We start from the raw sequence: 24,338 nt of genomic DNA, 5'->3' as shown, positions 1-24,338 counted from the left end.
GGGGGTCCCCGGAGAAAGAGAACCAGGCATGGCCCTCTCAACACAAGAGAAGCCATTTTTGGCCTAAGCCACTTTGTTTTTTTCTGTTTCTTTGTTTTTGTTTTAAACTTATATTTTATTTATTTATTTTTTGGCTGCATTGGGTCTTCATTGCTGCGCATGGGCTTTCTCTAGTTGTGGCGAGCGGGGGCTACTCTTCATTGCGGTGCGCAGGCTTCTCATTGTGGTGGCTTCTCTTGTTGTGGAATGCGGGCTCTAGGTGCTCGGGCTTCAGTAGTTGCGGCACATGGGCTCGGTAGTTGCAGCATGCAGGCTCTAGGGCACACGGGCTTCAGTAGTTGTGGCATACAGGCTCAGTAGTTGTGGCTCGCAGGCTCTAGAGTGCAGGCTCAGTAGTTGTGGAGCACAGGCTTAGTTGCTCCATGGCACGTGGAATCTTCCTGGACCAGGGATCGAACCCGTGTCCCCTGCATTAGCAGGCAGATTCTCAACCACTGTGCCACCCGGGAAGTCCCCTAAGCCACTTTGTGATCTAAGCTTGGCCACAGTGCTTGCCCTTAAACAGGTCTCAGTAATTAATGATCTTTGGGGAAGTGAGGGAATGCAGGAACACAGGAAAAGCAGTAAAGAAACAATAGTTCAGGACTTCCCTGGTGGCACGGTGTTTAAGAATCCGCCTGCCAGGGCCTCCCTGGTGGCGCAGTGGTTGAGAGTCCGCCTGCCGATGCAGGGGACACGGGTTCGTGCCCCGGTCTGGGAGGATCCCATATGCCGCGGAGCGGCTGGGCCCGTGAGCCATGGCCGCTGGGCCTGCGCATCCGGAGCCTGTGCTCCGCAACGGGAGAGGCCACAACAGTGAGAGGCCCGCATACCGCAAAAAGAAAGAATCCACCTGCCAGTGCAGGGATGTGGGTTCGAGCCCTGGTCTGGGAAGATCCCACATGCTGCAGAGCAGCTAAGCCCGTGCGCCACAACTACTGACACTGTGCTCTAGAGCCTGCAAGCCACAACTACTGAAGCCTGTGTGCCTAGAGCCCATGCTCCGCAACAAGAGAAGCCACCGCGATGAGAAGCCCACGCACCACAGCGAAGAGTAGCCCCTGCTCACTGCAACTAGAGAAAGCCCACGCGAAGCAACGAAGACCCAATGCAGCCAAAAATAGATTGATTAATTAATTAATTATTTTTTTTAAAAAAGAAAGAAACAGTAGTTCATTGGTAAAACTGAATCCTAGTTCCTCCTCAAGGAATGTACATCACAATCTGATACAGTCTTTGAGTTCTGCAGGAACTGAGACCCCCACCAGGTACAGGATGGGATAATGATGTTGACCCTCCTGGCTTCAATCAACTAAAGATTGGATTCTGTCGACCTTGGCCCCAATTCTATGCTGAATTCTCCTCTGCCCAGGCCCCCTCATGAACATGCATACACCACCCAAGCCCCTCATGAATATGCATGTACCCTTAGCTTAAAACTTCCCCAGTTTTGCTGCTCGGGGATACAGTGCTTTGGGAAGGATCCCAGGTGTTCTCCTTACTTGCTGCAAATAATACATCCTTCCTTCTCCCACTCTTTGGCTTGGTTGTGTCTTTTGGCTTGACACCCACCAAGAGGCGAACCCTATTTTCAGGTAACAACAGGACAGCTTGATTCTTGATCTGGGACTATTTTCCATCAAAAAATGCTGGTGAAAGATTATAACCTATATAGTATGGCTAGAATCCATGAATTTACCTTGTATAAATAAAAACATAAAGTAGTGGTTTACCTATGGCTGCTGCATTGATGGGGGTATGGCTGCTAATGGGTACAGGGTTTCTTTTTGGAGTGACACAAATGTTAAAATTGTGTGATGGTTGCACAACTCTGTGAATACTAAATATTAGTGCTTGTGTGCAAAAACCCATTGGTCTGTTCACTTTCAATGGTAAAACGTATGGTTTTTTAAAAACAGGAATCTATGAATCCACACTGGTGTAAATAAACGAATGAATGCATGAGTGGGGGAGAAGAAAAACTCTTATAGTGGAATGCCAAATAATAAATGTAGAAGGACTGATAGAATTAGAAAACCACCCCTGGGCAACCATTTTAATCGAAATTGACTCAGACAGAAATCATCAATGGAAGCTATAATTAGAGGATGAGATTTGACAGGTCACAGGGTACTTACATAGTTTCAAAGCCTCTCCCCATAAGATGCTTACGAATTACAAGAGTGAAAATGGTAACTTTACAGTGGAGCAAGCAAGTGGGCAAGGTTAACCTTGCCAGTGATGGGACACGCAGACAGCAGGTGCCCCTGTCAGATCACAGACTCTGACTCAGCACCACTCCTGTGGTCTCCATCCAGAGTGCATCCCCTGGGTGGAATTAGACCAAACTAAGGACATTCTACAATATCCCTGGTTTGTACACTTCAAAAATGTCAGTGTCCTGGGGATTCCCTGGCAGTCCAGTAGTTAGGACTCCACGCTTTCACTGTGCAATCCCTGGTCAGGGAACTAAGATCCCACAAGCCGCACAGCGCAGCCAAAAAAAAAAAAAAAAAAAAAAAAGGGAGGGAGGAAGGAAGGAAGGAAAGAAGAAAGAAAAAATGTCCATGTCTTAATACAAAGAATAGCTAAAGAGACTCAGCCACTGAATGTGGCATATGGTCAGGGACTGGCTATGCAGGACACTGTTGGAATGACTGACAAACTGAGTGAGGTCTGTTGGTTAGATCATAGTTTTGTATCAACGTTAACTTTTTGTTTGTTTTTTAAAGTCTTTATTTATTTTTTTAAAAGCAGTTTTAGCTTCTTGATTTTGACCGTTGAATTATGGTTATAGGAAACAATTCTTTGTTTCTGGGAAATACACACTGAAGTAGTTGGGGGTAAAGGGACATTGTATCTCCAACTTACTCTCAACCATTTCAGAAAAACCAGATAGATGGTAGATAAATTGATGACAGAGACTTAGATACATATTTTATATGTAAGAATCTAAGAGAGACAGACACAGAGAGAGAAGTGTAAAGCAAACATAATAAAAATTTAGCATTTGGAAAATCTGCATGAAGGGCACCTGGAAATTCTTTATACTATTTTTGCCACTTTTCTGACATTCTGAAATTACATCAAAAAATTTTAAAAAAATTTTATGCTTGCCTTTTAAAACAACACAAATTCATTGTCTCTCACAGCTCTGGAGGCCAGAAGTCCAAGATCACGGTGTCGCAGGGCCTTGCTCCCTCTGAGGCTCTGGCGGGGGGTCATTCCTGCCTCTCCAGCTCCTGTTGCTTGCGTGTTCTTGTCTTGTGCCTGGATGTCTCCAGTCTCTACCTCTGTCTTCACACGGCCATCTCCCCTCTGTGGGTCTGTGTCCAAATTTCCCTCTTATAAGGATACCAGTCATACTGGATTTAGAGCTCCCCTCTTTATTCTCTATGACCTCATCTTAAGTTGATTATATCCTCAAAGACCCTATTTCCAAGTAAGATCACACTCAAAGATTCAGGGGTTAGTAAAAGTTTAACATGTGGGAATCTTTGAGTATCTGGGAATTCTTATACTCTTCCTGCCACTTTTGTGGCAGTCTGAAATTATGCCAAGGTAAAATAAGTCAGAGCATAATCAGAAACTCCCCACTGGAAACCCTCCCAAGCGCCCCAGGTCTTTGAGGCTAAAGTCCAGATCGTGGCCTGCGCTCCGCCTCCCCTCCCACCTCTGACCGCACCTGCTTCCACTCCGGCCACAGTGACCTTCCCTGCTTCCCCGGACACCCTGCCTTCTTCCTGCCCCAGACCTTTGCACTGGCTAACTTCAGCCGGGGACATCCTTCTCCAGGACAAGATGTGGTTCCTAAGCTCTCTGCTCAAGGGTCACCTGTCCACAGAGACTTCTGACCACCTGATCTAGGACTCTCCCACTCCTGTCTTTCTCCATTCCCCGCTGTATCATTCTTTATTATCAGTCCCATTAGTGAAAGTTTTTTTATGAAGTGCTGTCTGTTGAGCCCCCTCCCCTAGAACAGCAACCCCGCAGGCGCAGAGGCCATTTGTCTGAGCTTGCTCTGTTTCCCATGCAGTGCTGGGAGCAATGCGGGCCCGTGGCCAGCGCACTGAACAGTTGGGTGCTGGGCCAAGTAACTGCATCCTGTATATCTGCCCAAGCCTGGCGGCTCCGCCTTTCACTTAGTCACTACAGTGCAGGAGAAACTCAGGGGTCAGGGATTCTCCATTCAGCTCGGGAACCTCAAGAGGCAGGCAGGCTCTTTAAAAATCGAGAGCACCCAGTCTGGAATATTGTTATTAGCGGTGGCCTTCCCAGCGACCAGGGCCCTCCTGGCCTTCAGCCTTTGGCGCCCGTGACTGGTGAGAGCCTGCCGGCAGCCCGGCTGGCAGCGGCTTTGTGGCTTCTGGCCATGGCCACGTGCGCTCAGGTTCCCTCCCTGATGGGAGCGGTGACCGGGCTGGGCAGCCAGCGGGGCTCGGCCGGCGAAGCGCTGTGTATGCTGGGCCCTTGGACCGTGAGGGGCAGGAAATAAGTCGGGACAAACCCGGCGTGGTGGATCCCAAGCCCAGGTGCAGAGCGCCTACTGTCTGCGCGCTGGGTCCGCCCGCAGCTTTCAGCCCCCTGGGGTCCCGCGACCAGACAGAACCGTGTCCGGTGGTCGCGGGACCGGGGCCTGCGTGAGGGGACTCAGCAGGCGGGATGCGTGCTGAGGCTCGTCCTCAGGGCCTTCCAAGGCCTTCCTCTCTCCAGACCGCACGTTTTTAACTCATCAATCGATATTTATTTATTACACTCCCGCAGAGCAAGGATTTACCCAAGTAAAACAGAATCGGGACATTGGGTGCAGAGTGTTCGCACACCCCTGGATGCGCGTTTCTGGTTGGGGTCCCGGGGCGGGGAGTGGGGAGAGGGTAGGGGTAGGCGGAGCGTGCGGGGGTCCCGGGAGTGAGGGGAGAAGAGGGGACAGAGGCCACCGGCCCACGGCTGCGTCAAGAGAGAGTAGGTGATGGGGGTGGGGTCTTGACCCAAGGTGCGGCGGTGGGGGAGGGATGGGGGCGTGGCGGGGTGGGCGTGGCGAGAGGCGGGTACGAGAGAGGCGGTGGCCCCGCGATACGCAACTCGGGATTGGCCGGAAGCCGGCCCCCGCCCCCTCCTCTCAGCCAATCGCCTTCCTTCCACTCTGGCCGCCCGGTCCCCGGGGTGCCACCCAGCCCCGGGGTCGCACTTTCCGGGTCACCGCTCGCCGCTCCCGGACGCGCCCAGCCCTCCGCTTCTTCCCGGTCTCGGTCCAGGTGAGCACTTGCCGGACCGTGACTCGCCCCACCCCTAGGCGGAGGGATCTGGCCGGGGTCTGGGACGGGGTCCCCGCCTCGGCAACCGCTGGGCCGGCGTTGCATCATCTACATCTGCCAGCCGCGGAGCTGGCCCCGCGCCCCCCGCGTCCCGAACCCTCCCCTTATCGCGAGTCCAGACTGTCCTGAAGCTGGGGGTTCCGCGCCCACGTGGCCCAGGGCCTCCACTCCAACTCCTGCGGCTGCGGAGGGGACGGCAGGGGGCGCGAGCCGGGGGGCGTCGAGCTGAGACTTTCGGAAGATGCGCTCTAATGGTGCCATCATTGATTTTTCGCTGCATTTTGGATGGGAAATGGTTGTCTCGAAAATTGCTCTCTTCTGCCAGTTCTGTGGAGTGGGTGGGGGCGGGGTGTAAAATATTGATGTAGTTGCGTAGGCTGCACGGGAGGTGGCTGCCCGCGGTGGGAGGGAGCGCAGGGTGCGCAGGGCAAACAGGGCCCTGCCTCCAGCACGTACTAAGGGGGTGGGGGAGGGTGCCCTGAGACCCCCCCACTTCGAGCCCTAGGCAAGGCGGATGGCTGAGCTGGAGAATGGGGAAGGGTAGTGGGGAAGGAGCGGGAGCGCAAAACTTAGCCTCCCAAGAGTTACCTGGGGGTGTTTATCCCAAACCGTATCCCCAAAAGCCCCTCCCAAAGGCCGGGTGACCGGGCGCTCTCCAGATCCTCTGTAGAGTCTCAATTTCCCGCCTGAAAAGTCTCCCTTTGAAACAGGAGTTTACTACCTTCCGCACCCTTGGCCCTAACTGGCCCTCTTGGGCCGACTGGTGCGCGCGTGCAGGGCGCTGGGGGGCGCGGGGGCCGTGACCCCAGGAGGGTCTTGTGGTTTGGGGTGCGGCAGGTGCCAGCAGCGCCGCGCCAGGGGAGCCCGCCTTCCCAGCACGCACGTGCGTCGGCGCGCAGGGCGCTGTGCCCGCGCGGAGCTGTGCCCGCCGGGAGCTGAGACGGGCTGCGCTGAACTGGATCCGCGAGTTCCAACCCGGGTGGCCCAGCGAGGGTCCCGCCGAGTGCCTGTGGGTTCTACGGAGGTTCTGTCGGTGTCGATTTGAGTTCCCAGCAGCCCCTTACCTTTCGGGAGGTCTCTACAGGCGAGGCAAGTCGCCACATAGGAGGCGCAGGGCAGCCTGCGTCTGCCGGACCGGTCTGCGGGGTGTCCTGGCCAGGGGGCTGCCGCCCTGTCGGCCTCTGATGGGGAAAGAGGTCTAGGACAGGGGCGCTTCTGCACGACGGAAGAACCACCTACCCGCGGGCGCACCGCGGAGCGAAGGCAGTGTTCCTCTTACCTCGGGGGCTTTTTGAATGGTGGAAGAAGGACGCGTGGTTTCACGAGGGGAACTGAACGCCTGAAAAACTACTTGCTGATCCAAAGACTTGAAGGAACCTCTGCTCTAGGCACGTTTGGGGGCAGATCGGCTGGGAGGCTGGTTTCTCCCGGAAAGCCGTGCGCCGCGGGCCTCGTGGATTTGAAACAGATGTGATTGCCAAGGGTGGGGGTCTCCGCTTCCCCTGCGCGCAGGCTCCGGCCTGGGCATCTGGGGCGAACTGCTGGGCGCTGGTCTGCACCTGGCCCTGCGCTGGGAGACAGGGAACCAGCTGGGGCGGCCTCTGCCCTTGCTGATGGCGGCGGTACCCGGATGGGGCCGCTCCCGAGGAGAAGTCCAGCGGGTCCACGAGCCTCCATGTGCACCTCCAAGTGAGGGGCCCTTTGCAGCTTCAGCCCAGTTCCGCCTGGGCCACCCGACCTTTCCACAGCAAACTGCCTGCCGAAACGTCCTGGGGAGCAGGGGGGCTGGGGTCCCTCCAGCTTCGCGGAGGAGTGGTGAGGGCTGCGCTCAGAGGTCACCCCGAGCCCCATCCCCTACCTTGAGCTCCTCGCAGGGACCTTCCAAACCCACGGGGCTCCAGAGACTTGGGGTGGGGGGAGCTTTAGATTTACAGAAAATTGAGAAGAGAGCAGAATTCTCACGTTCCTCCCCCCTCACACTCACGGTTCCCCCCATTATTACCATCTTACGATTTTTACAATTAATGAACATTATGGTTAACTACAGTCCCTACTTATTCAGATTTCCTTAGTTTCCCCTAGTACCCTTTTCTGTTCTGGGATTCCATCCAAGAGACCTCATTCCATTTAGTTTTCACTGCTCCTTACGGAGTTGGAGCCGTGGTGAGTGTCCGGTCATCAGCCTGGGGAGGGATGGCTCCGCGCCGGCCTGGACTGGTCCTCTGTTCAGTGTGGGAAATCCCAGGGAGGCAGCGGAGCGGCTGAGCTCAGTCCTGGTTTCTGAAGGTGAGAGGTGGGCGTTTGCTCATTGTCACCAGAAGGAGCCGGGCAGGGCTGCAGTCTCTTCTTTGAGAGCCCGTTCCCTTTCCTTTCTTTCTTTCTTTTTTTTTTTGTCATCTATTTTAAGGTTCCATGAGATTTTTAAAATTTGATAAAATACACGTAATATACTGTTTAACTCTTCATACGTGTGAAATTCAGTAGCAGTACACACATTCACAGTGTTGTGTAACCATCACTATTATCTGTACCCCAAACTTTTTCATCATAACTCTGTACCCATTAAACAGTGGCTCCCCTCCGCCTGCCCCTGGGAATCTCCATTCCACTTCATGTCTCTCTGATTTGCCTATTCTAGGTACCTCATATAGGTAGAGTCATGCAATATTTTTCTTTGTCTGGCTTATTTGACTTAGCAGAATGTTTCATTCCTTTTTTTTTAGGGTAAAAATATATTTATTACCATCTTCATCTTCCTCTTGTTATTTCCATCATATAAATGTAGTCTTTTAAAATGTATATATTTATTTATTTGGCTGCTCCGGGTCTTAGTTTCAGCGTGCAGGATCTTCACTGTGGCATGCGGGCTCTAGTTGCCTGACCAGGTATTGAACCTGGGCCCCCTGCATTGGAAGCGCAGAGTCTTAACCCCTGGACCACCAGGGGAGTCCCTAAATGTAGTCTTTTTCAAACAACTTTATTGAGATATCTTTGATATATAAAAGTCATATATATATTTAAGGTGTACAACTTGATGTTTTGATTTATGTATACATTATGAAAAGACACCACAATCAAGCTATCGAGATGAATAACATTCATCACCTCTACGTAGTTGCTGTGTGTGTGTGTGTCTGTGTGTGTGTGCATGCGCTCACATGTTGAGAAGATTTTAAAACTTCATTCTTTTTTCATGGCCAAACACTCTTCCACTGTCTGGGTAAACCACATTTTGTTTATACATTCGTCTGCTGACAGACACTTGGTTTGTTTCCAGGTTTTTGCGATTGTGAATAGTGCTGTTATGAATGGGGTGGGCAAATACTGTATGTTTCCATTCTTTTTGGCTATATGCGTAGGGGTGGAATTGCTGGGTCACACCATAGTTGTATGCTTAACCCTTTGAGAAACTGTCCAGCTGTTGTCCACAGCAGCTGGTGCCTGCGTAGTTATGCCTTTTCCTGCCGAGCTACTTGAGTGAACAGAGCTCCACGCCCAGAGGGGGCTGGGCGAGCAGGATTCCCAGGACAGGCAACAGAGAAGCAGGCTCTTCTGCAGGTGTTTGGAAACGGCCCGAACTGACGGCCTCTCTTCCCCTTGCCTTTGACAGATCCCACCATGCCGTCTGAGACACCCCAAGCAGAAGAGAGGTCTGCAGCGTGCCCCCACCTCTCAGGGGCACACCTGGGGAAAGAGAGCCTGGAAAAGGAGCCTCCGGGAGACAAGGAGGTCCTGTGGATCCGTCCCGATGCCCCGAGCAGGTGCTCCTGGCAGCTGGGCAGGCCTGCCACCAACTCTCCACATCACCACACTACTCTGTGAGTCCCCTTTATGATCATAAGATGGAGGGAAGAGTTTGTTACCTGAAGCCAGATAGCCACAGGGACCTGGGGTGTGAACCACTACCCCACCACCCCCGTCCCTTGCAGTCACTCTGGATGGATGGTGAGCTGGGGCGGGAGGTATTTTATAGCTGAGTCCCCCCAAGGCTCAGAGAGGCCAAGGCTCGTTTGTGCTGTAACGCAGCACCTAGTTCAGTGCCTCCCAAGAGCAGATGCTCAATAAATAAAGGGATGTGCCCAGGTCGCACGCTCTGAGTGACAGGCAGGGGGGAGGTTTCTGATCCAGATCCGTCCGGTCGCACACTCTTGTCATTAGGATCATGCCTGCCCTTCTCTGCTTAACTCCAGGCCGTGAAGTATTTTTCTGTAGTGGGGTCTTTGTGGTTGGACCGAGACTGTTGGATGAATAAACCACGACTTTAAGCCTTCTCTTGGGTATTCATGTGTCTGCAATGATCTCATTATGAATAACTGCAGTGGAAAATGCAATTCATTTAGTCACAGCACCTACTATATGTGTGCCCTGTTCTAGGTGCAGGAGATCAATCAGTGGGAAAGGAAAAAAAAAAAAAAGGCAGAAAATCCCTGATCCATCATGAAACTCAAACTAAGTTCACTAAATCTTAGGATTATCTTTATTTCCTTAGTGTTACCTCCCAGAAGTACAACAAATGAGTCAGAAGAACATGCCTTTTGGATGTTTGGTTCTTATTCTTCATACACTGCTGTACCAACGTTTATGATTATTGATTTTTGATTCAGAACTGGGGAGGGGGAGGGGATGCTCGCCTCACTGGGGCCAATGGACCGAAGTAACATTTACAAACCCAGAAGCTCCCAGCGTTAAACATACCTCGATTCTGGGAGCTCAGGAGGCCAAGTTGGCCGCCGGCCATAGGACATGAGCCCCTGCTTCCAGAACAAAGCAGAGCATGGGGTGAAATGGCTCCGTGAGCTTCTCACTGGGCCTGGGGTGGCTGGGACACCATCCTATCCAGGCTGCAACCTAGCATCACACCTGCACTTCACGTGGTGACCTAACCTTCCTGAAACGCCCTGGCGGGGTTGCTGTCCCATCCTGAAACTGCTTGTCCCAGTTCAGCTTATGAGGAGCTGGGCTCGGGCCTGAGGCTCTGGGGCTCACCCGCTGTCAGGACGCTGGACCCGGGTCCCTGGACGAGGCAGCCTAGGCGATCCCGGTGGTGAGAGCACAGGGGTGATGAGACAAGTGACGTGGCCGGGCGGCCTGGGGAGACCTCAGAGCCAGTACCTGGATGGGCAGGAGGTGCCAGCTCTCTGGGTATCTGGGGAAGGGGTTCCAGACGGTTCCCAGGTAGGGTGGGCTTAGAACGAGGAACAGAGTGGGAGCAGCAGAGGGAGGGGAGGGGCTGCGGAGGGGAAGCAGAGCCAGGCGCCCTGCCAGGTGAGGGGTTTCGGGTTATTCCAGGGGGCTGTAGGGCTCTGCCCCTGGAAGCCTCCTGGGCTGTCACAGGGAAAGCAGCTGAGATAAGGTGTTAAATTCCCTCCCCAGGCCCGGCCCGATCACCTCAGGCAAGCTTCCCAGGTGACTTTCTGGCCCCCCAGAGCCTGGTGCTGAGTCAGGAACCCTGAGTTCTCCGCAGGGGTGGGACGGGGTGGGCTGGGCCTCCCCCTTCTCAGGCCGCTACAACCTCTGCTGGGGGTGGATGACTCAGCCACCCTCCAGTCCTTCCCAGGTGTTTACCCCTCCTGCCTTGGCTTTAACTAGTTAATAAGTCAACCCGGAGGTCACCCCTATAGCTTGGTCTCCCTCCAAGTCTGGGGTCAGGAGCCCTTTGCCCCCGCCCCGGCTCTCCCCTCACCCCGACTTCTGCACCTCTCTTGGCCAAGCCTGCCTCTGGGGGGCTCGGGGCATCCGTGCCACCTTGGAGGGTGCAGCTGGGCTCTAGCCAGGCCGTGTTGCTGCCTGTTTGGGCCCCGGGGCGGAAGGCAGCATTCCTGGGGAGCTGGATCACCACCTTGGGAGCGGGGGAGGAAGCTACATGGTTAATGGGTCCCTGCAGTGGGGACCGCGGCTCACGCAAGCGTGAGAGCGTGGGGATGGCACCTGAGACATCCAGGGTGTAGGAAGCCATTGAGTTTCTTGGAACTCACGTCAGTTTTGCATATTCCGGGATGAATGGTCGGTCCCTGAGGATGAAGATGGAGGCAACGTCGTGGGGGCCACTCGGGAAACGCAGGTCTCACGGCATGCACACAGCTGAGCAGCGGCTGGGCCGTCCCACACCTTCCTGTCACCTGTCACCAGCTGCTCAGCTGGAAGAACCCCTGGGGGGGGCAGTCACTCGAATGTGAAGGGGGACAGCTGGTCCACGAGAAGCGAATCCCGTTCGGGGCCTGGAGGCCCACCTGGGAATTCGCCTGACCTTAGCCCCAAGGACAAGAGATGACCCGCCAGAGGCCTTGGTTCTCTGGTCTGAGTATCAGGCTTCCTGCCACCTGTGCCAGACACTGAGTGATGCCAGGTGCCTGGGCGGGTTCTTTGCAGTCACTGTCACTGCCCGGTGGCCAGACCGTCTGAGGGCGTCTCTGTCCAGGGGTCCCCACCAGTTTTTTCATCAAAGAAAAGGAAGGGAGGTATCCCAGGAGGCAGGTGCTGAGAGAGGAGATAAATTGAAGATCAAAAACCTAAAAAGATCGGGACTTCCCTGGTGGTCCAGTGGCTATGACTCCGCCTTCCAATGCAGGGGGTGCGGGTTTGATCCCATATGCCAAAAAAAAAAAAAAAAAAAACCTAAAAAGGTGGACCAGGATGTGATGTTGTTTTGAAGTCAGTGTTTGTTTGTTTTAACTTTTTTATTTGGAAATAACATTCAAATGAAGTTGCAGAAATCATACAGAGAGGTCGTGGGGACGTTCGCCCAGCTGCCCACTGATACCGTCTGTTACCACAGTGCGTTTTCAAGCCCCGGAAACGTTGGTGCAGCTGTTCACTAAATTGCATTCGTTTTCGTAGGTTTTGAGGTGTACTCGCCCGTGCATGTGTGTGTGACCTGTTACCGAATGTAGATTTGTGTACTTGCCACCCCGATCCTCATGAAAGGCAACTCTTTGATTTACGTCTTGATTTATTTAAAAGAATGTGCTGGCCTGCCGAGGCTGGTACCACTTTGTTTTTCTGAGTAATCGTGGACTCCTCTGTTTTAGGGAAAAATCTCCCAAAATCTTGCCGGACATCCTGAAGAAAATCGGGGACACCCCGATGGTGAGGATCAACAAGATCGGGAGGGGCTTCGGCCTGAAGTGTGAGCTCCGTGAGTGCCGGTTCCCTCACACGGCTCGCGGGCCGGGGGCGCGAGGGGCCCCTCAGACCCCGCGGGAGGGGTGTCTGACCACATCAGGTGAGGGTGGGCTGCTGGAGGGTGAGCGAGCCCTCTCCGGAGTCGGTGTAAGGGAGGCCGTGGCCTGTGAGCCGAGGCCTGAATTGTGGAGGGAAGCGTGTCCGGGCAGAAGTCGGGGGCAGAACCCGAGCTGGGCAGGCGGTGCTCTAAACCGACAACTTCGGCGCCCTTCCGGCGCCCTTCCGTCTCGGACTCTCGTAGGGAGGGGTAGCCATGCCGTGGGTGGGGTGGGGTGGGCTGGCCTGAGAGCCGGGGCGGTTTTTGTGATGAGGGTCCCAGCCATCAGCTGGGCAGGAACTGGCTGCCCTGGTGCTCAGACAGACAGTTCGCGTTTCACTTAGGAGACACAGAGTGGGGATTTGGGAGCTGTGTCTGGTACACATGGGGATCACCTGAGAGTCTTATCCAAGTCCTATGGAGAAGGGACTTCTTTGCAGGAGGCTGTTTCCAGGAACACAAGAGGGTGGGGGGCTTTCTTCCCCTCCACTGTTCTCCCGGGCTCGGAGCCCAGGTAGATGTCAGCCTTGTCCCAGAGGAGGTGACAGGTGCAGAGGCCCGGGGGGGGGACCAGGCCCGGTGCTGTGGGACAGAGAGAGCTGGGGAGGGGAGAGCACGGTCCTTGGGGGTCCACACCTCCTAGGGGAGGGGCCGAGGCCACGTGGTCGATTCACCCCGGAGGCGTCACCATCAGAGGCTTCCCGCGCACGCCTCTGGTGAAGAGTTCTCTCATAAGCAACAAGCAGTACACACTCCCAGGCACTGCTGGGGGTGTATCAGAACAGCCCAGGAGAGCTATCGTCTGCTCTGTGCTCCTCCGTCAGATAACAGAGACCAGTAACTAGTACCCCGTAGGCATGGGCCTGCTGTGTGCGCTTCAACTTGGCAGGAGCCCCTGAAGTAGGTTTTACTGTGCCCATTTTACAGATGGAAAAACCGAGCCTCCGGTTGGTTACTTGGCTTGCCCACGGCTGATCAGCTTGAATCCCTGCGTCTCTGTTGGCTTTCCCATGGGCTCATTAGAATTTTCTAACAAGTAATTCAAGTGTGTGACCTACAAGAGCCTGGGGTGCAGGGCTCCTCAGCGGTCAGACATTCAAGACCCCCTCCTTCACTGTCCTGGCAGGGCCCTCTCTGGGTCTTAGGGGGGAAAGCCTGTCTATGGTTGTGGATTTCAGAAACCAGGACAAAGCAGGAGGAGCTTGTTTTGTGGGTGCTGCAGGCCGGCCTGGTCCTCCAATCACAGTTGGTGCCATCTCTCCCCCTTTTACGAAAACTGCATATTTTTGAGAGGTGGGAGGGAGTCCTCCCCCAAGGAAGGAAGAGCAGAAGCAGAGGCTTAGGCGCAGGAGAGGAAGTCGTCTCTGCCAGGTGGGGAAGACGGCGGGAGGCGGGTGTGGAAGGCGTGTGGGTCCTGGTCTGGGGGTGTGACGGGCGAGCCGTGGCTTCAGGACATCAGGTCGTCTGTCATGGTCCGCTGGGTACGGCGGGGCTGTCTGCTCTGACTGAAGCCTGGGCTCCAGTCGGGCGCCCCCTGCTCGCCCAGCAAGTCTCTTCGGGACTGTACTGCCTCACGGGGGTGACCCTGCTCCATCCATCCAGCTGGGGGGGCTCCTTAGGCTCCTGTGTCTCGTACACTTGGAGTTGCCATGTGGTCCATGGGGGTTGGGACGGGCAGGTGGCAGGAGCTCCCGTGGGCGAGCACCCTCACCCACGTCAGGTGTGGGAGGTGGCAATGGAAAGGCGATGATTTTCAGGACCACTGAGGCTTGTCCCTGCCTCCTGGGCGTGTCGGGTGCTGGGGAGGGGACGGCACGGCAGGCAGCCCTTAGCGGTCGGGGGCCTCTTCCTCTCTCATGATGCGTCTCCGGCTCCAGTGGCCAAGTGTGAGTTCTTCAACGCGGGCGGGAGCGTGAAGGACCGCATCAGCCTGCGAATGATTGAGGATGCTGAGCGCGAGGGGACCCTGAAGCCTGGGGACACCATCATCGAGCCGACGTCGGGGAACACAGGTGGGCGCTGCCACGGGCCAGAGCTCCCGGCCCGGGTGACCCATGGCTGCACGCGCTGGTCTGTCTGGCTGGCCTTTCCCTTCCCTCCACGCACTTTGCTCGGCACCTGATGCCTGTGTGCAGGTGTGTGACTGAGCCCAGCTTTCTCTGCTGTCTTGCTGTCCCAGCTGCACTGGTGATGTTGGAGTCTGTTATGTGGGCAACTACACCTTGTAGTAAAAATCTGTCCAAGTTTCCTATGGCTGCGGTAATAAATCCCACATCCTGGGCGGCTTAATCAGCAGACGTTTATTATCTCACAGTATGGAGGCTGGACAGCTGACATCAGGTGTCAGCAGGGCTGGCTCCTCCTGAGGCCTCTCTCCTGGGCATCTTCTCCCTGTGTCCTCACATGTGTCCCTCTGTGTGTGTCTGTGTCCTGATCTCCTCTTCTTATGAGGACAGCAGACACACGGGGTTAGGGCCCCACCCGTATGACCTCGTTTAACCTCAATCTCCTCTTCAAAGACCCATCTCCAGTGAGAGTCACATTCTGAGGGAGGTGCAGTGTGGGACTTCAACAGATGAAGTTTGGAGGAACACAGTTCAGCCCATAACACTCCACCCTCTGTGGCCCCCAGAATTCATGTCCTTCTCGAATGCAAAGTATATTCACCCCCATCCCAACAGCCCCCCAAGGTCTGAACCCATTCCAGCACCGACGTTAAGTCTCATCTAAGGATCCCCTCAATCAGAGGTGGATGAGACCTGAGGCTCGATTCCTCCTGAAGCAAAACTCCTCTCCGGCTGTGAACCTTCAATGTGTTTCCAAAGCACAGTGGCACGCCAGGCACAGGACAGACATTCCCAGCCAAACCCAGAAAGGGGTCGTGGGTCCCAAGCAGGTCCGAAGCCGAGTGGGGCAAACTCCGGGAGATCTTGAGGCTCCAGAACCCTCCTCTCTGGCTCCATGTTCTGTCTTAAGACTAACTGGGGTGGCCCCTCCCCCCAGCCCTGGGCAGCGGCCCTGACCTCTTTGGAACCAGGGAGGAGGCGTCCGGCCCGGGCCTGTGCCCCGGGCCCGTGGTGGGGCTGGGGACGGGAACAGGCGGGCTCCACGATGTCTGCTGCTATTGTCACCTCCCGGGCGCCCAGTAAGAGCTGGAGGAACTGGGGTTCGTGGTGGGCACCCTGCTTTTTTCTCTGGGCACACTTGCCTTTCTACCTCTGCCTGCACACTGTCCTCTTATCCCCTCCTTTGAGGGCAGAAGGGGATGACGTAGGGCATTTTCGCAGCGCCCTCTCCCCTGGGCCTTTGGGGCTGCAAGCGGGGTCTCGGGGGCACCATGGCCCCCTCTCACTCCACGTGCTGTCCCCAGGGATCGGGCTGGCCCTGGCCGCCGCGGTGAAGGGCTACCACTGCATCATCGTGATGCCAGAGAAGATGAGCACTGAGAAGGTAGGCGGGCATGTCCCCGGCCCCCTGCCCTTGCGCTACAGGCCCGGTGGGGAGGTGAAGGCCACCACGTACCTCTGCAGGTGGACGTCCTGCGTGCCCTGGGGGCTGAGATCGTGAGGACGCCCACCAACGCCAGATTCGACTCCCCTGAGTCACATGTGGGCGTGGCCTGGAGGCTGAGGAATGAGATCCCCAACTCCCACATCCTGGACCAGGTGAGGGCCGGGCCCTGGGGGGCCAGTGTGTGCCCAGAGGCTTGGGACCAAGCGGGGCCTTCCCTGGGGGATGTCTGTCGGGGGCTTCGGGGTGGTGTCACATCTGCAGCAGGAGCAGAGGCCGCAGAGGGACCGATGTGCTGGGACGCGGTCACTGGCTTCTCCCAGCCCAGGGCGTGGCCGGCAGCGTCGGCCAAGCCTTTGGCGCTGCTGTCTGTTCCGGCTTCGAGGGCCCAGCTCAGTGCGCCGGAATGCCCTTTACAGAGGCCCCTGGAAGCTCTCTACAGGCATAAAATACATGCAGACCTTTTGACTGGAAGCTCTCCTTTGTCACTCACTCCACGTCTGGGTTAATTCAGAAATCTCATCTTCTGGAGAGCTGGTTTTCATGCTTGGTGTCTGTTGAGGTGCCCGGGCTGTTCCCTGAGCTGCCGGGATCCTCTCTGGCTTGCACTGAGCTGTTTGCCTGGTGCCCTGTGGCCGCTGCCGGTTCTGTGCCTTGACTTCAGCACGACTCCTTTGCTCTCTTTCCTTGCAGTACCGCAATGCCAGCAACCCTCTGGCTCACTACGACATCACGGCCGAGGAGATCCTGCAGCAGTGTGATGGTGTATACTTCTAACCCTGCTGTCCATCTTGCCTGGGAGCATACAAGTCACTTACCCGCTCCTTCGTAAACTCCTATTAATCCTTCAAAACCCAGCTCAAATGTCCCCTCTCCGTGAAGTGCTTTTTAGAGCATTTCTCTAGAGCGGTTTCCTCCCTCTATTGTGCCCTCCTGGACTTTGCCCGTGCCTCTCCTAAAGCACCAAACATATCATGTGGTTGTATTTGTTTACCTAGCAGTCTTTCCTCCAGACCTGTAGGAGCTCTTGAGTGCAGGGAACAGGGGTGTCCCAGGCTGGTGCTGGGCTTACAGCTGGGGCTTCACGTTGCTGAACGGCACTTGGCCTCAAGCCCCAGCCTGGGCACTGAATTCAACATTGGGGTTTTCTCATCTGCAGAACTGGGGTGGTGACATCTGCAATTAGCTTGCTCTGTACAGACATGAGGCTGCTTGGAACCTCTCCGCACAGTTGGTGCCAAGGCCAAGGGGGTTGTGATGTTTTCTGACGGGCTGTTTCCCTAAGAGGTCTTCGGGAAGCGTTGCCAGGGGCTTGGCACCCCTGGCTTCCTGTTTGGAGCCTAGCGTTGGCTTAAGTGCCCTCGTTCCGTGCCCAGGAGCCAGGCAGCAAAGTCCAGGCCTTTGCTCACCCAGGTTTTATGTGTGAGAATCCTCTCATTCGGTAAAAACAGCCTTTCTGCCTCAGCACGGGTGCCCGTGCTGACTTGTCTGCAGGTGCCTGAGCTGGCCACCGGGCACTGAGAGAGGCCAGACGTCCGAGCCAAGCTGAGTGGTTTATTCTGGTTCCTTTGATAATTCAGTTCACTTATCCACATCGTCTGAATCAAACAGCTTAAGAAAGTGTGAAGAGCCTCCCTGGGCTCAGCCCTCAGCCACCTGGGGCCCACCTCCTGCAGGATGTCACCTCGTTCACGATTCACGACAAATAGGGATTCAGGGACTGGCTGCCGTTTAGCCTTAAATGGGGCTCCCTGGGGCCCTGTTACTGTGACTGCATCTTAAAGATGAAGGACTGTGATGAGAGGCTTTACATTTGAGAATAGGTTTGCTTTTGCCCTTTATGATTACTTGCCTTCGTTGCGGTTGAGGACCTTCTTGCTTCTTATTAAGAGTGGAGGGCTGAGCAGAAACTAACACACCATTGTAAAGCAATTATACTCCAATAACGATGCTTAAAAAAAAAAGTGGGGGTTGGCCACTCCTGCCTGGGGATGTTCTCCCTGACATGCCTTCTCCCCTGTCAGGGAGGCTGGACATGCTGGTGGCGTCGGCGGGCACGGGGGGCACCATCACGGGCATCGCCAGGAAGCTGAAGGAGAAGTGCCCTGGATGCAAGGTGAGGGGCTGCGAGGGCACCACCCTGCCCCGCCCAGGAGAGGTGGGCCTGGACGTGTGCGCGTTTCCCACCTGCGGCCTGAACTGCAGCTGGAGGCTTAACTGTCGGGCTCCTTGGCCTTGGGCCCACAGAGTGGCCTCTGCTTTAGAGCTGTAAGTTGCCATTTCTGACACTTCTGCATAGACGGCCTTGCATCTTATATGGGGGGGGCGGTGTACCTGTGCCTGCCTGGGAGATAAAGGACCCAGCAACCTGGACGCCCAGATGAGTTGGGGGTGGGAGAGTCCATTTGGGTGGCCTCCAAAGGTCATTCCAGAAGCCGAGAGCTCTCAGGTTCAGGTCCTACCGCTGCCCTACCGGGGCTCTGAGAGTAGGGGAGGGGCACCTGAGCCTGGAGAGGGGCTCAGAGAGACTCCCACTGGAGGCGCACCCTTCCTCTCTGCCCATTTCTCCGCCATCCAGGAGAGGTCAGTCCTAGCAGCCCCCTCGCCCCAGGCTCCCGCTGTCCCGGGGCGTCTCTTGGGGCTGTCCTGGGGCATCCGCGCAGGAGGAGCTTTCCAGGACGCCGCTTCCCCCAGCCTCGTGCTGCCCCCTTGAGTGCCCTGAGCTGGACATTTATTTACCTTGCGATCTCCCAGCGCCCGGGCCTGGGTTTGTGGGTTTCGAGCCTCGTACCCGAAGTCCGGGAACAGGGCCCACGCCCCGATGGCAGCCGGGTGCGTCCAGGTGAGACTTGAGCCCTAAGGCTGCCCACTCTGCAGATCATTGGGGTGGACCCCGAAGGCTCCATCCTCGCAGAGCCCGAGGAGCTGAACCAGACGGAGCAGACGGCCTACGAGGTGGAAGGGATCGGCTACGACTTCATCCCCACCGTGCTGGACCGGACGGTAGGCGGGGCGGCAGTGACAAGCCCAGCCCTCAGGCCACAGCCTTGCCTGGCTGAGCGGGAACAGAGACGCGAGCTCCGTGCTGCACAGGGGGCAGTAGTCTCGGGGGTCATGACGTGGTGACTGCGGTACTTTACCTGACGAGCGTGTGCCACGGCCCTGTTGGGCAGACACAGAGGCCGCTGGGGGGTGGCGGGTGGCGGGTGGCGCAGACCAGACCACCCCGGCAGAGGGAGGGAGCCGGGTGGCTGGAGCGGGTAAGCAGGCCGACGTGGGAGAGCTAAGGACCCCAGAGAAGGCTCCTTTTAAGGACCCTAAAGGATGCTTCGGTCAGGGACCTAGACTAGAAGTGTGGCCCTACAGCGGGGCTGGTGGGCGGTTTTACTGGCCACGTGCACAGTGTGCTGGACCCGGGGGGAGGGGGTGGGGTGCGACCTAGGTCTGCAGATGTGAGTCCTGGATCCCAGGCGAGGGGCTGGGCTACATCCCTGGAGGGTCACGGCCTCCTGGACCGAGGTCCTCTGTGAGGTTGCAACCTGGGCGGTAGTCCCCACGCCCACCACAGCCCCGCTGCCCGGCGCCGCCCGGCCTGACCGCCTGCCCTCGGCGTCCCGCAGGTGGTGGACAAGTGGTTCAAGAGCGACGACGAAGCCGCCTTCGCCTTCGCGCGCATGCTGATCGCGCAGGAGGGGCTGCTGTGCGGTGAGTGGGGCGCCAGATGCTGGGGCAGCGCCTGAAGGACCCCCTCGCGCTGGGGCTGCCCGGCCCACCTGCACGCCGTCTGCTGCAGGGCTCGGAGGTTCTGTGTGAGGAGGGTTTGGTCGTGACACTCGGTGGTGACGAGGCGAATTTGGGTGGACAGTGAGAAGCGGGGGTCCCCTCAGCACCCCGAACCCGGCCCCTCCCCCGAGCACCCCTCCAGAGCGCGGTGCGGCGTGCACACGCACACGCACTCGCACGCACACGCGCCCTGCGGTCTGACCCCGCCCCTCCCGGCAGGCGGCAGCGCCGGCAGCGCCATGTCAGTGGCCGTGAAGGCCGCCCAGGAGCTCACTGAGGGGCAGCGCTGCGTGGTGATCCTGCCGGACTCTGTGCGGAACTACATGTAAGGAGCGCACCCTCCGGCCCCTCGGCTGCCCGCGCTCCGCGCTCCGCCCCCCCGGGCGCCTGTGCCGCCTTTGCTGCCCGCCAGGGCCCCCCCCCCGCCCCCGAGACCCAGCAGCAGCGGGGAGGGAGCGGGGGGGTGCTGTGGGGCCGCGGGGGACGGGGTGGGGGACGCAGCCGCCCTAAGAACGCCTCCCACCCCCCGCTGCAGGGAGCACCGGCTCTGCTGCTTCACTCACACTCCAGCCCCAACCTGGCGAGACCCAGGCTGGGGTCGGCGGCCCCGGGGACGGGCTGTGCGAGGTCTGCCTGGTGGCCGCCGTGGCCGCTTCCAGTCCGGGGGTGCTGAGTGTCTGCACACCTGCCCAGGCGGCAGCTTGCAGCCTCCTGCCTCCAATTCCCGTCCTCTGGGCTGACGGCCCCCGCTTGGGGCCACCGGCTGAAAGAGCCAAGGTTGCTGTGCGGGAGCAAGGGCACGGGGGACTAGAGACCTCCCCCACGGGCCCGCAGGCTTCCTGCCTGGCCCAGGAGTGGCAGGTTACTACGTCGGGTGAGCTCCGCTGCCCCTGGTGGGCGCCCGTTCCAGCAGGGGTGAGGGACGTCTGGGTGTCCACTGCCAGGTTGCCCTGAGCATGGCTGGCCGCTCACACCACACAGTGCGTGAGAACGGCCATCTCCCCGTGTGCTGGGCCGGACTGCCGTGGGTGCACACGCCTGCCTGTGTGTGGGAGAGAGAAATGGCGAGAGTGTGACAATGATCATGTCTCGGGCACACACATCTAGGCTGGGGGGCTGTGGATCATCTCTGCTCCCCACTTCGTTGGTCCTCGTCTGCCTTTTTTTGTTGTTTTTTAACATCTTTATTGGAGTATAATTGCTTCACAATGGTGTGTTAGTTTCTGCTGTATACCAAAGTGAATCAGCTATACGTATAGATTTATCCCCATATCCCCTCCCTCTTGCGTCTCCCTCCCACCCTCCCTATCCCTCCCCTCTAGGTGGTCACAAAGCACCGAGCTAATCTCCCTGTGCTATGCACCTGCTTCCCACTAGCTATCGATTTTACATTTGGTAGTGTATATATGTCCATGCCACTCTCTCACTTCGTCCCAGCTTACCCTTCCCCCTCCCCGTGTCCTCAAGTGCATTCTCTACGTCTGTGTCTTTATTCCTGTCCTGCACCTAGGTTCTTCAGAAACTTTTTTTTTTTTAGATTCCATATATATGTGTTATCATACGATATTTGTTTCTCTCTTTCTGACTTACTTCACTCTGTATGACAGACTCTAGGTCCATCCACCTCACTACAAATAACTCAATTTCGTTTCTTTTTATGGCTGAGTAATATTCCATTGTATATATGTACCACATCTTCTTTATCCATTCATCTATCGATGGACACTTAGGTTGCTTCCATGTCCTGGCTATTGTAAATTGAGCTGCAATGAACATTGTGGTACATGACTCTTTTGGAATTATGGTTTTCTCAGGGTATATGCCCAGTAGTGGGGTTGCTGGGTCATATGGTAGTTCTATTTTTAGTTTTTTAAGGAACCTCCATACTGTTCTCCATAGTGGCTGTATCAATCTACATTCCCACCAACAGTGCAAGAGTGTTCCCTTTTCTCCACACCCTCTCCAGCATTTATTGTTTGTAGATTTTCTGATGATGGCCATTCTGACCAGTGTGAGGTGATACTTAATTGTAGTTCTGATTTGCATTTCTCTAATGGTTAGTGATGTTGAGCCTCCTTTCATGTGTTTGTTGGCAATCTGTATATCTTCTTTGGAGAAATGTCTATGTAGATCTTCTGCCCATTTGATTGGGTTTTTTGTTTCTTTGATATTGAGCTGCATGAGCTGCTTGTGTATTTTGGAGATTAATCCTTTGTCAGTTGCTTCGTTTGCAAACATTTTCTCCCATTCTGAGAGTTGTCTTTTCATCTTGTTTTTGATTTCCTTTGCTGTGCAAAAGCTTTTAAGTTTCATTAGGTCCCATTTGTTTGTTTTTGTTTTTATTTCCATTTCTCTAGGAGGTGGATCAAAAAGGATCTTGCTGTGATTTATGTCATAGAGTGTTCTGCCTAGGTTTTCCTCTAAGAGTTATATAGTGTCTGGCCTTACATTTAGGTCTTTAATCCATTTTGACTTTATTTTTTTATATGGTGTTAGGGAGTGTTCTAATTTCATTCTTTCACATGTAGCTGTCCAGTTTTCCCAGCATGACTTATTGAAGAGGCTGTCTTTTTTCCATTGTATATTCTTGCCTCCTTTATCAAAGATAAGGTGACTGTGTGTGTGTGGGTTTATCTCTGGGCTTTCTGTCCTGTTCCATTAATCTATATTTCTGTTTTTGTGCCAGTACCATACTGTCTTGATTACTGTAGCTTTGTAATATAGTCTGAAATCAGGGAGCCTGATTCCTCCAACTCCGTTTTTCTTTCTCAAGATTGCTTTGGCTATTCGTGGTCTTTTGTGTTTCCATACAAATTGTGAATTTTTTTTATTCTAGTTCTGTGAAAAATGCCATTGGTAGTTTGATAGGGATTGCATTGAATCTGTAGATTGCTTTGGGTAGTATAGTCATTTTCACAATGTTCATTCTTCCAATCCAAGAATATGGTATATCTCCCCCTCTGTTTTATCTTTAATTTCTTTCATCAGTGTCTTATAGTTTTCTGCATACAGGTCTTTTGTCCCTTAGGTAGGTTTATTCCTGGGTATTTTATTCTTTTTGTTGCAGTGGTAAACAGGAGTGTTTCCTTAGTTTCTCTTTCAGATTTTTCATTATTAGTGTATAGGAATGAAAGAGATTTCTGTGCATTAATTTTGTATCCTGCTACTTTACCAGATTCATTGATTAGCGCTGTAATTTTCTGGTAGCATCTTTAGGATTCTCTATGTATAGTATCATGTCATCTGTAAACAGTGACAGTTTTACTTCCTCTTATCTGATTTGGATTCCTTTTCTTTCTTTTTCGTCTCTGATGGCTGTGGCTAAAACTTCCAAAACTCTGTTGAATAATAGTAGTGAGAGTGGGGCAACCTTGTCTTCTTCCTGATCTTAGTGGAAATGGTTTCAGTTTTTCACCATTGAGAATGATGTTGGCTGTGGGTTTGTCATATATGGCCTTTATTATGTTGAGGTAAGTTCCCTCTGTGCCTACTTTCTGGAGGGTTTTTATCATATATGGGTGTTGAATTTTGTCGAAAGCTTTTTCTGCATCTGTTGAGATTTTCATATGGTTTTTATCCTTCAATTTGTTAATATGGTGTATCACGTGGTTTGATTTGCGTATATTGAGGAATCCTTGCATTCCTGGGATAAACCCCACTTGATCATGGTGTATGATCCTTTTAATGTGCTGTTGGATTCTGTTTGCTAGTATTTTGTTGAGGATTTTTGCATCTATGTTCATCAGTGATCTTGGCCTGTAGTTTTCTTTCTTTGTGACATCTTTGTCTGGTTTTGGTATCAGGGTGATGATGGCCTCGTAGAATGAGTTTGGGAGTGTTCCTCCCTCTGCTATATTTTGGAAGAGTTTGAGAAGGATAGGTGTTAGCTCTTCTCTAAATGTTTGATAGAATTCGCCTGTGAAGCCATCTGGTCCTGGGCTTTTGTTTGTTGGAAGATTTTTAATCACAGTTTCAATTTCAGTGCTTGTGATTGGTCTGTTTATATTCTCTGTTTCTTCCTACTTCAGTCTCGGAAGGTTGTGCTTTTCTAAGAATTTGTCCATTTCTTCCAGGCTGTCCATTTTATTGGCATATAGTTGCTTGTAGTAATCTCTCATGATCCTTTGTATTTCTGCAGTGTCAGTTGTTACTTCTCTTTTTTCATTTCTAATTCTATTGATTTGAGTCTTCTCCCTTTTTTTCTTGATGAGTCTGGCTAATGGTTTATCAATTTTGTTTATCTTCTCAAAGAACCAGCTTTTAGTTTTATTGATCTTTGCTTTCATTTCCTTCATTTCTTTTTCATTTATTTCTGATCTGATCTTTATGATTTCTTTCCTTCTGCTAACTTAGGGTTTTTTTTGTCTTCCTTCTCTAATTGCTTTAGGTATATGGTTAGGTTGTTTACTTGAGATTTTTCTTGTTTCTTGAGGTAGGATTGTATCGCTATATACTTCCCTCTTAGAACTGCT

The 24,338-nt window shown here is 54.3% G+C and overlaps 1 protein-coding gene across 1 annotated transcript in view; it reads left to right on the top strand.

The window, feature by feature from the left end:
- Positions 1–5,179: 5,179 nt before the first annotated feature.
- Positions 5,180–24,338, top strand: part of CBS (cystathionine beta-synthase) — a 31,380-nt gene continuing 12,221 nt past the window's right edge. Inside the window, exons 1-11 of the mRNA XM_082625075.1 lie at positions 5,180–5,294; positions 8,965–9,172; positions 12,383–12,489; positions 14,451–14,585; positions 15,944–16,023; positions 16,104–16,238; positions 16,777–16,846; positions 18,108–18,199; positions 18,961–19,086; positions 19,704–19,788; positions 20,086–20,191. Coding sequence (XP_082481201.1) covers positions 8,973–9,172; positions 12,383–12,489; positions 14,451–14,585; positions 15,944–16,023; positions 16,104–16,238; positions 16,777–16,846; positions 18,108–18,199; positions 18,961–19,086; positions 19,704–19,788; positions 20,086–20,191 — 1,136 coding nt within the window. The 5' untranslated portion in view covers positions 5,180–5,294; positions 8,965–8,972. The remainder of the gene's footprint in view (positions 5,295–8,964; positions 9,173–12,382; positions 12,490–14,450; positions 14,586–15,943; positions 16,024–16,103; positions 16,239–16,776; positions 16,847–18,107; positions 18,200–18,960; positions 19,087–19,703; positions 19,789–20,085; positions 20,192–24,338) is intronic.

This window comes from Mesoplodon mirus, assembly GCF_964341445.2.
Source record: "Mesoplodon mirus genome assembly, chromosome: 6".
Classification (NCBI taxonomy): domain Eukaryota; kingdom Metazoa; phylum Chordata; class Mammalia; order Artiodactyla; family Ziphiidae; genus Mesoplodon; species Mesoplodon mirus.
Note: the sequence above shows the minus strand (reverse complement) of the source record. Positions and strands in the feature narration are given on the sequence as shown.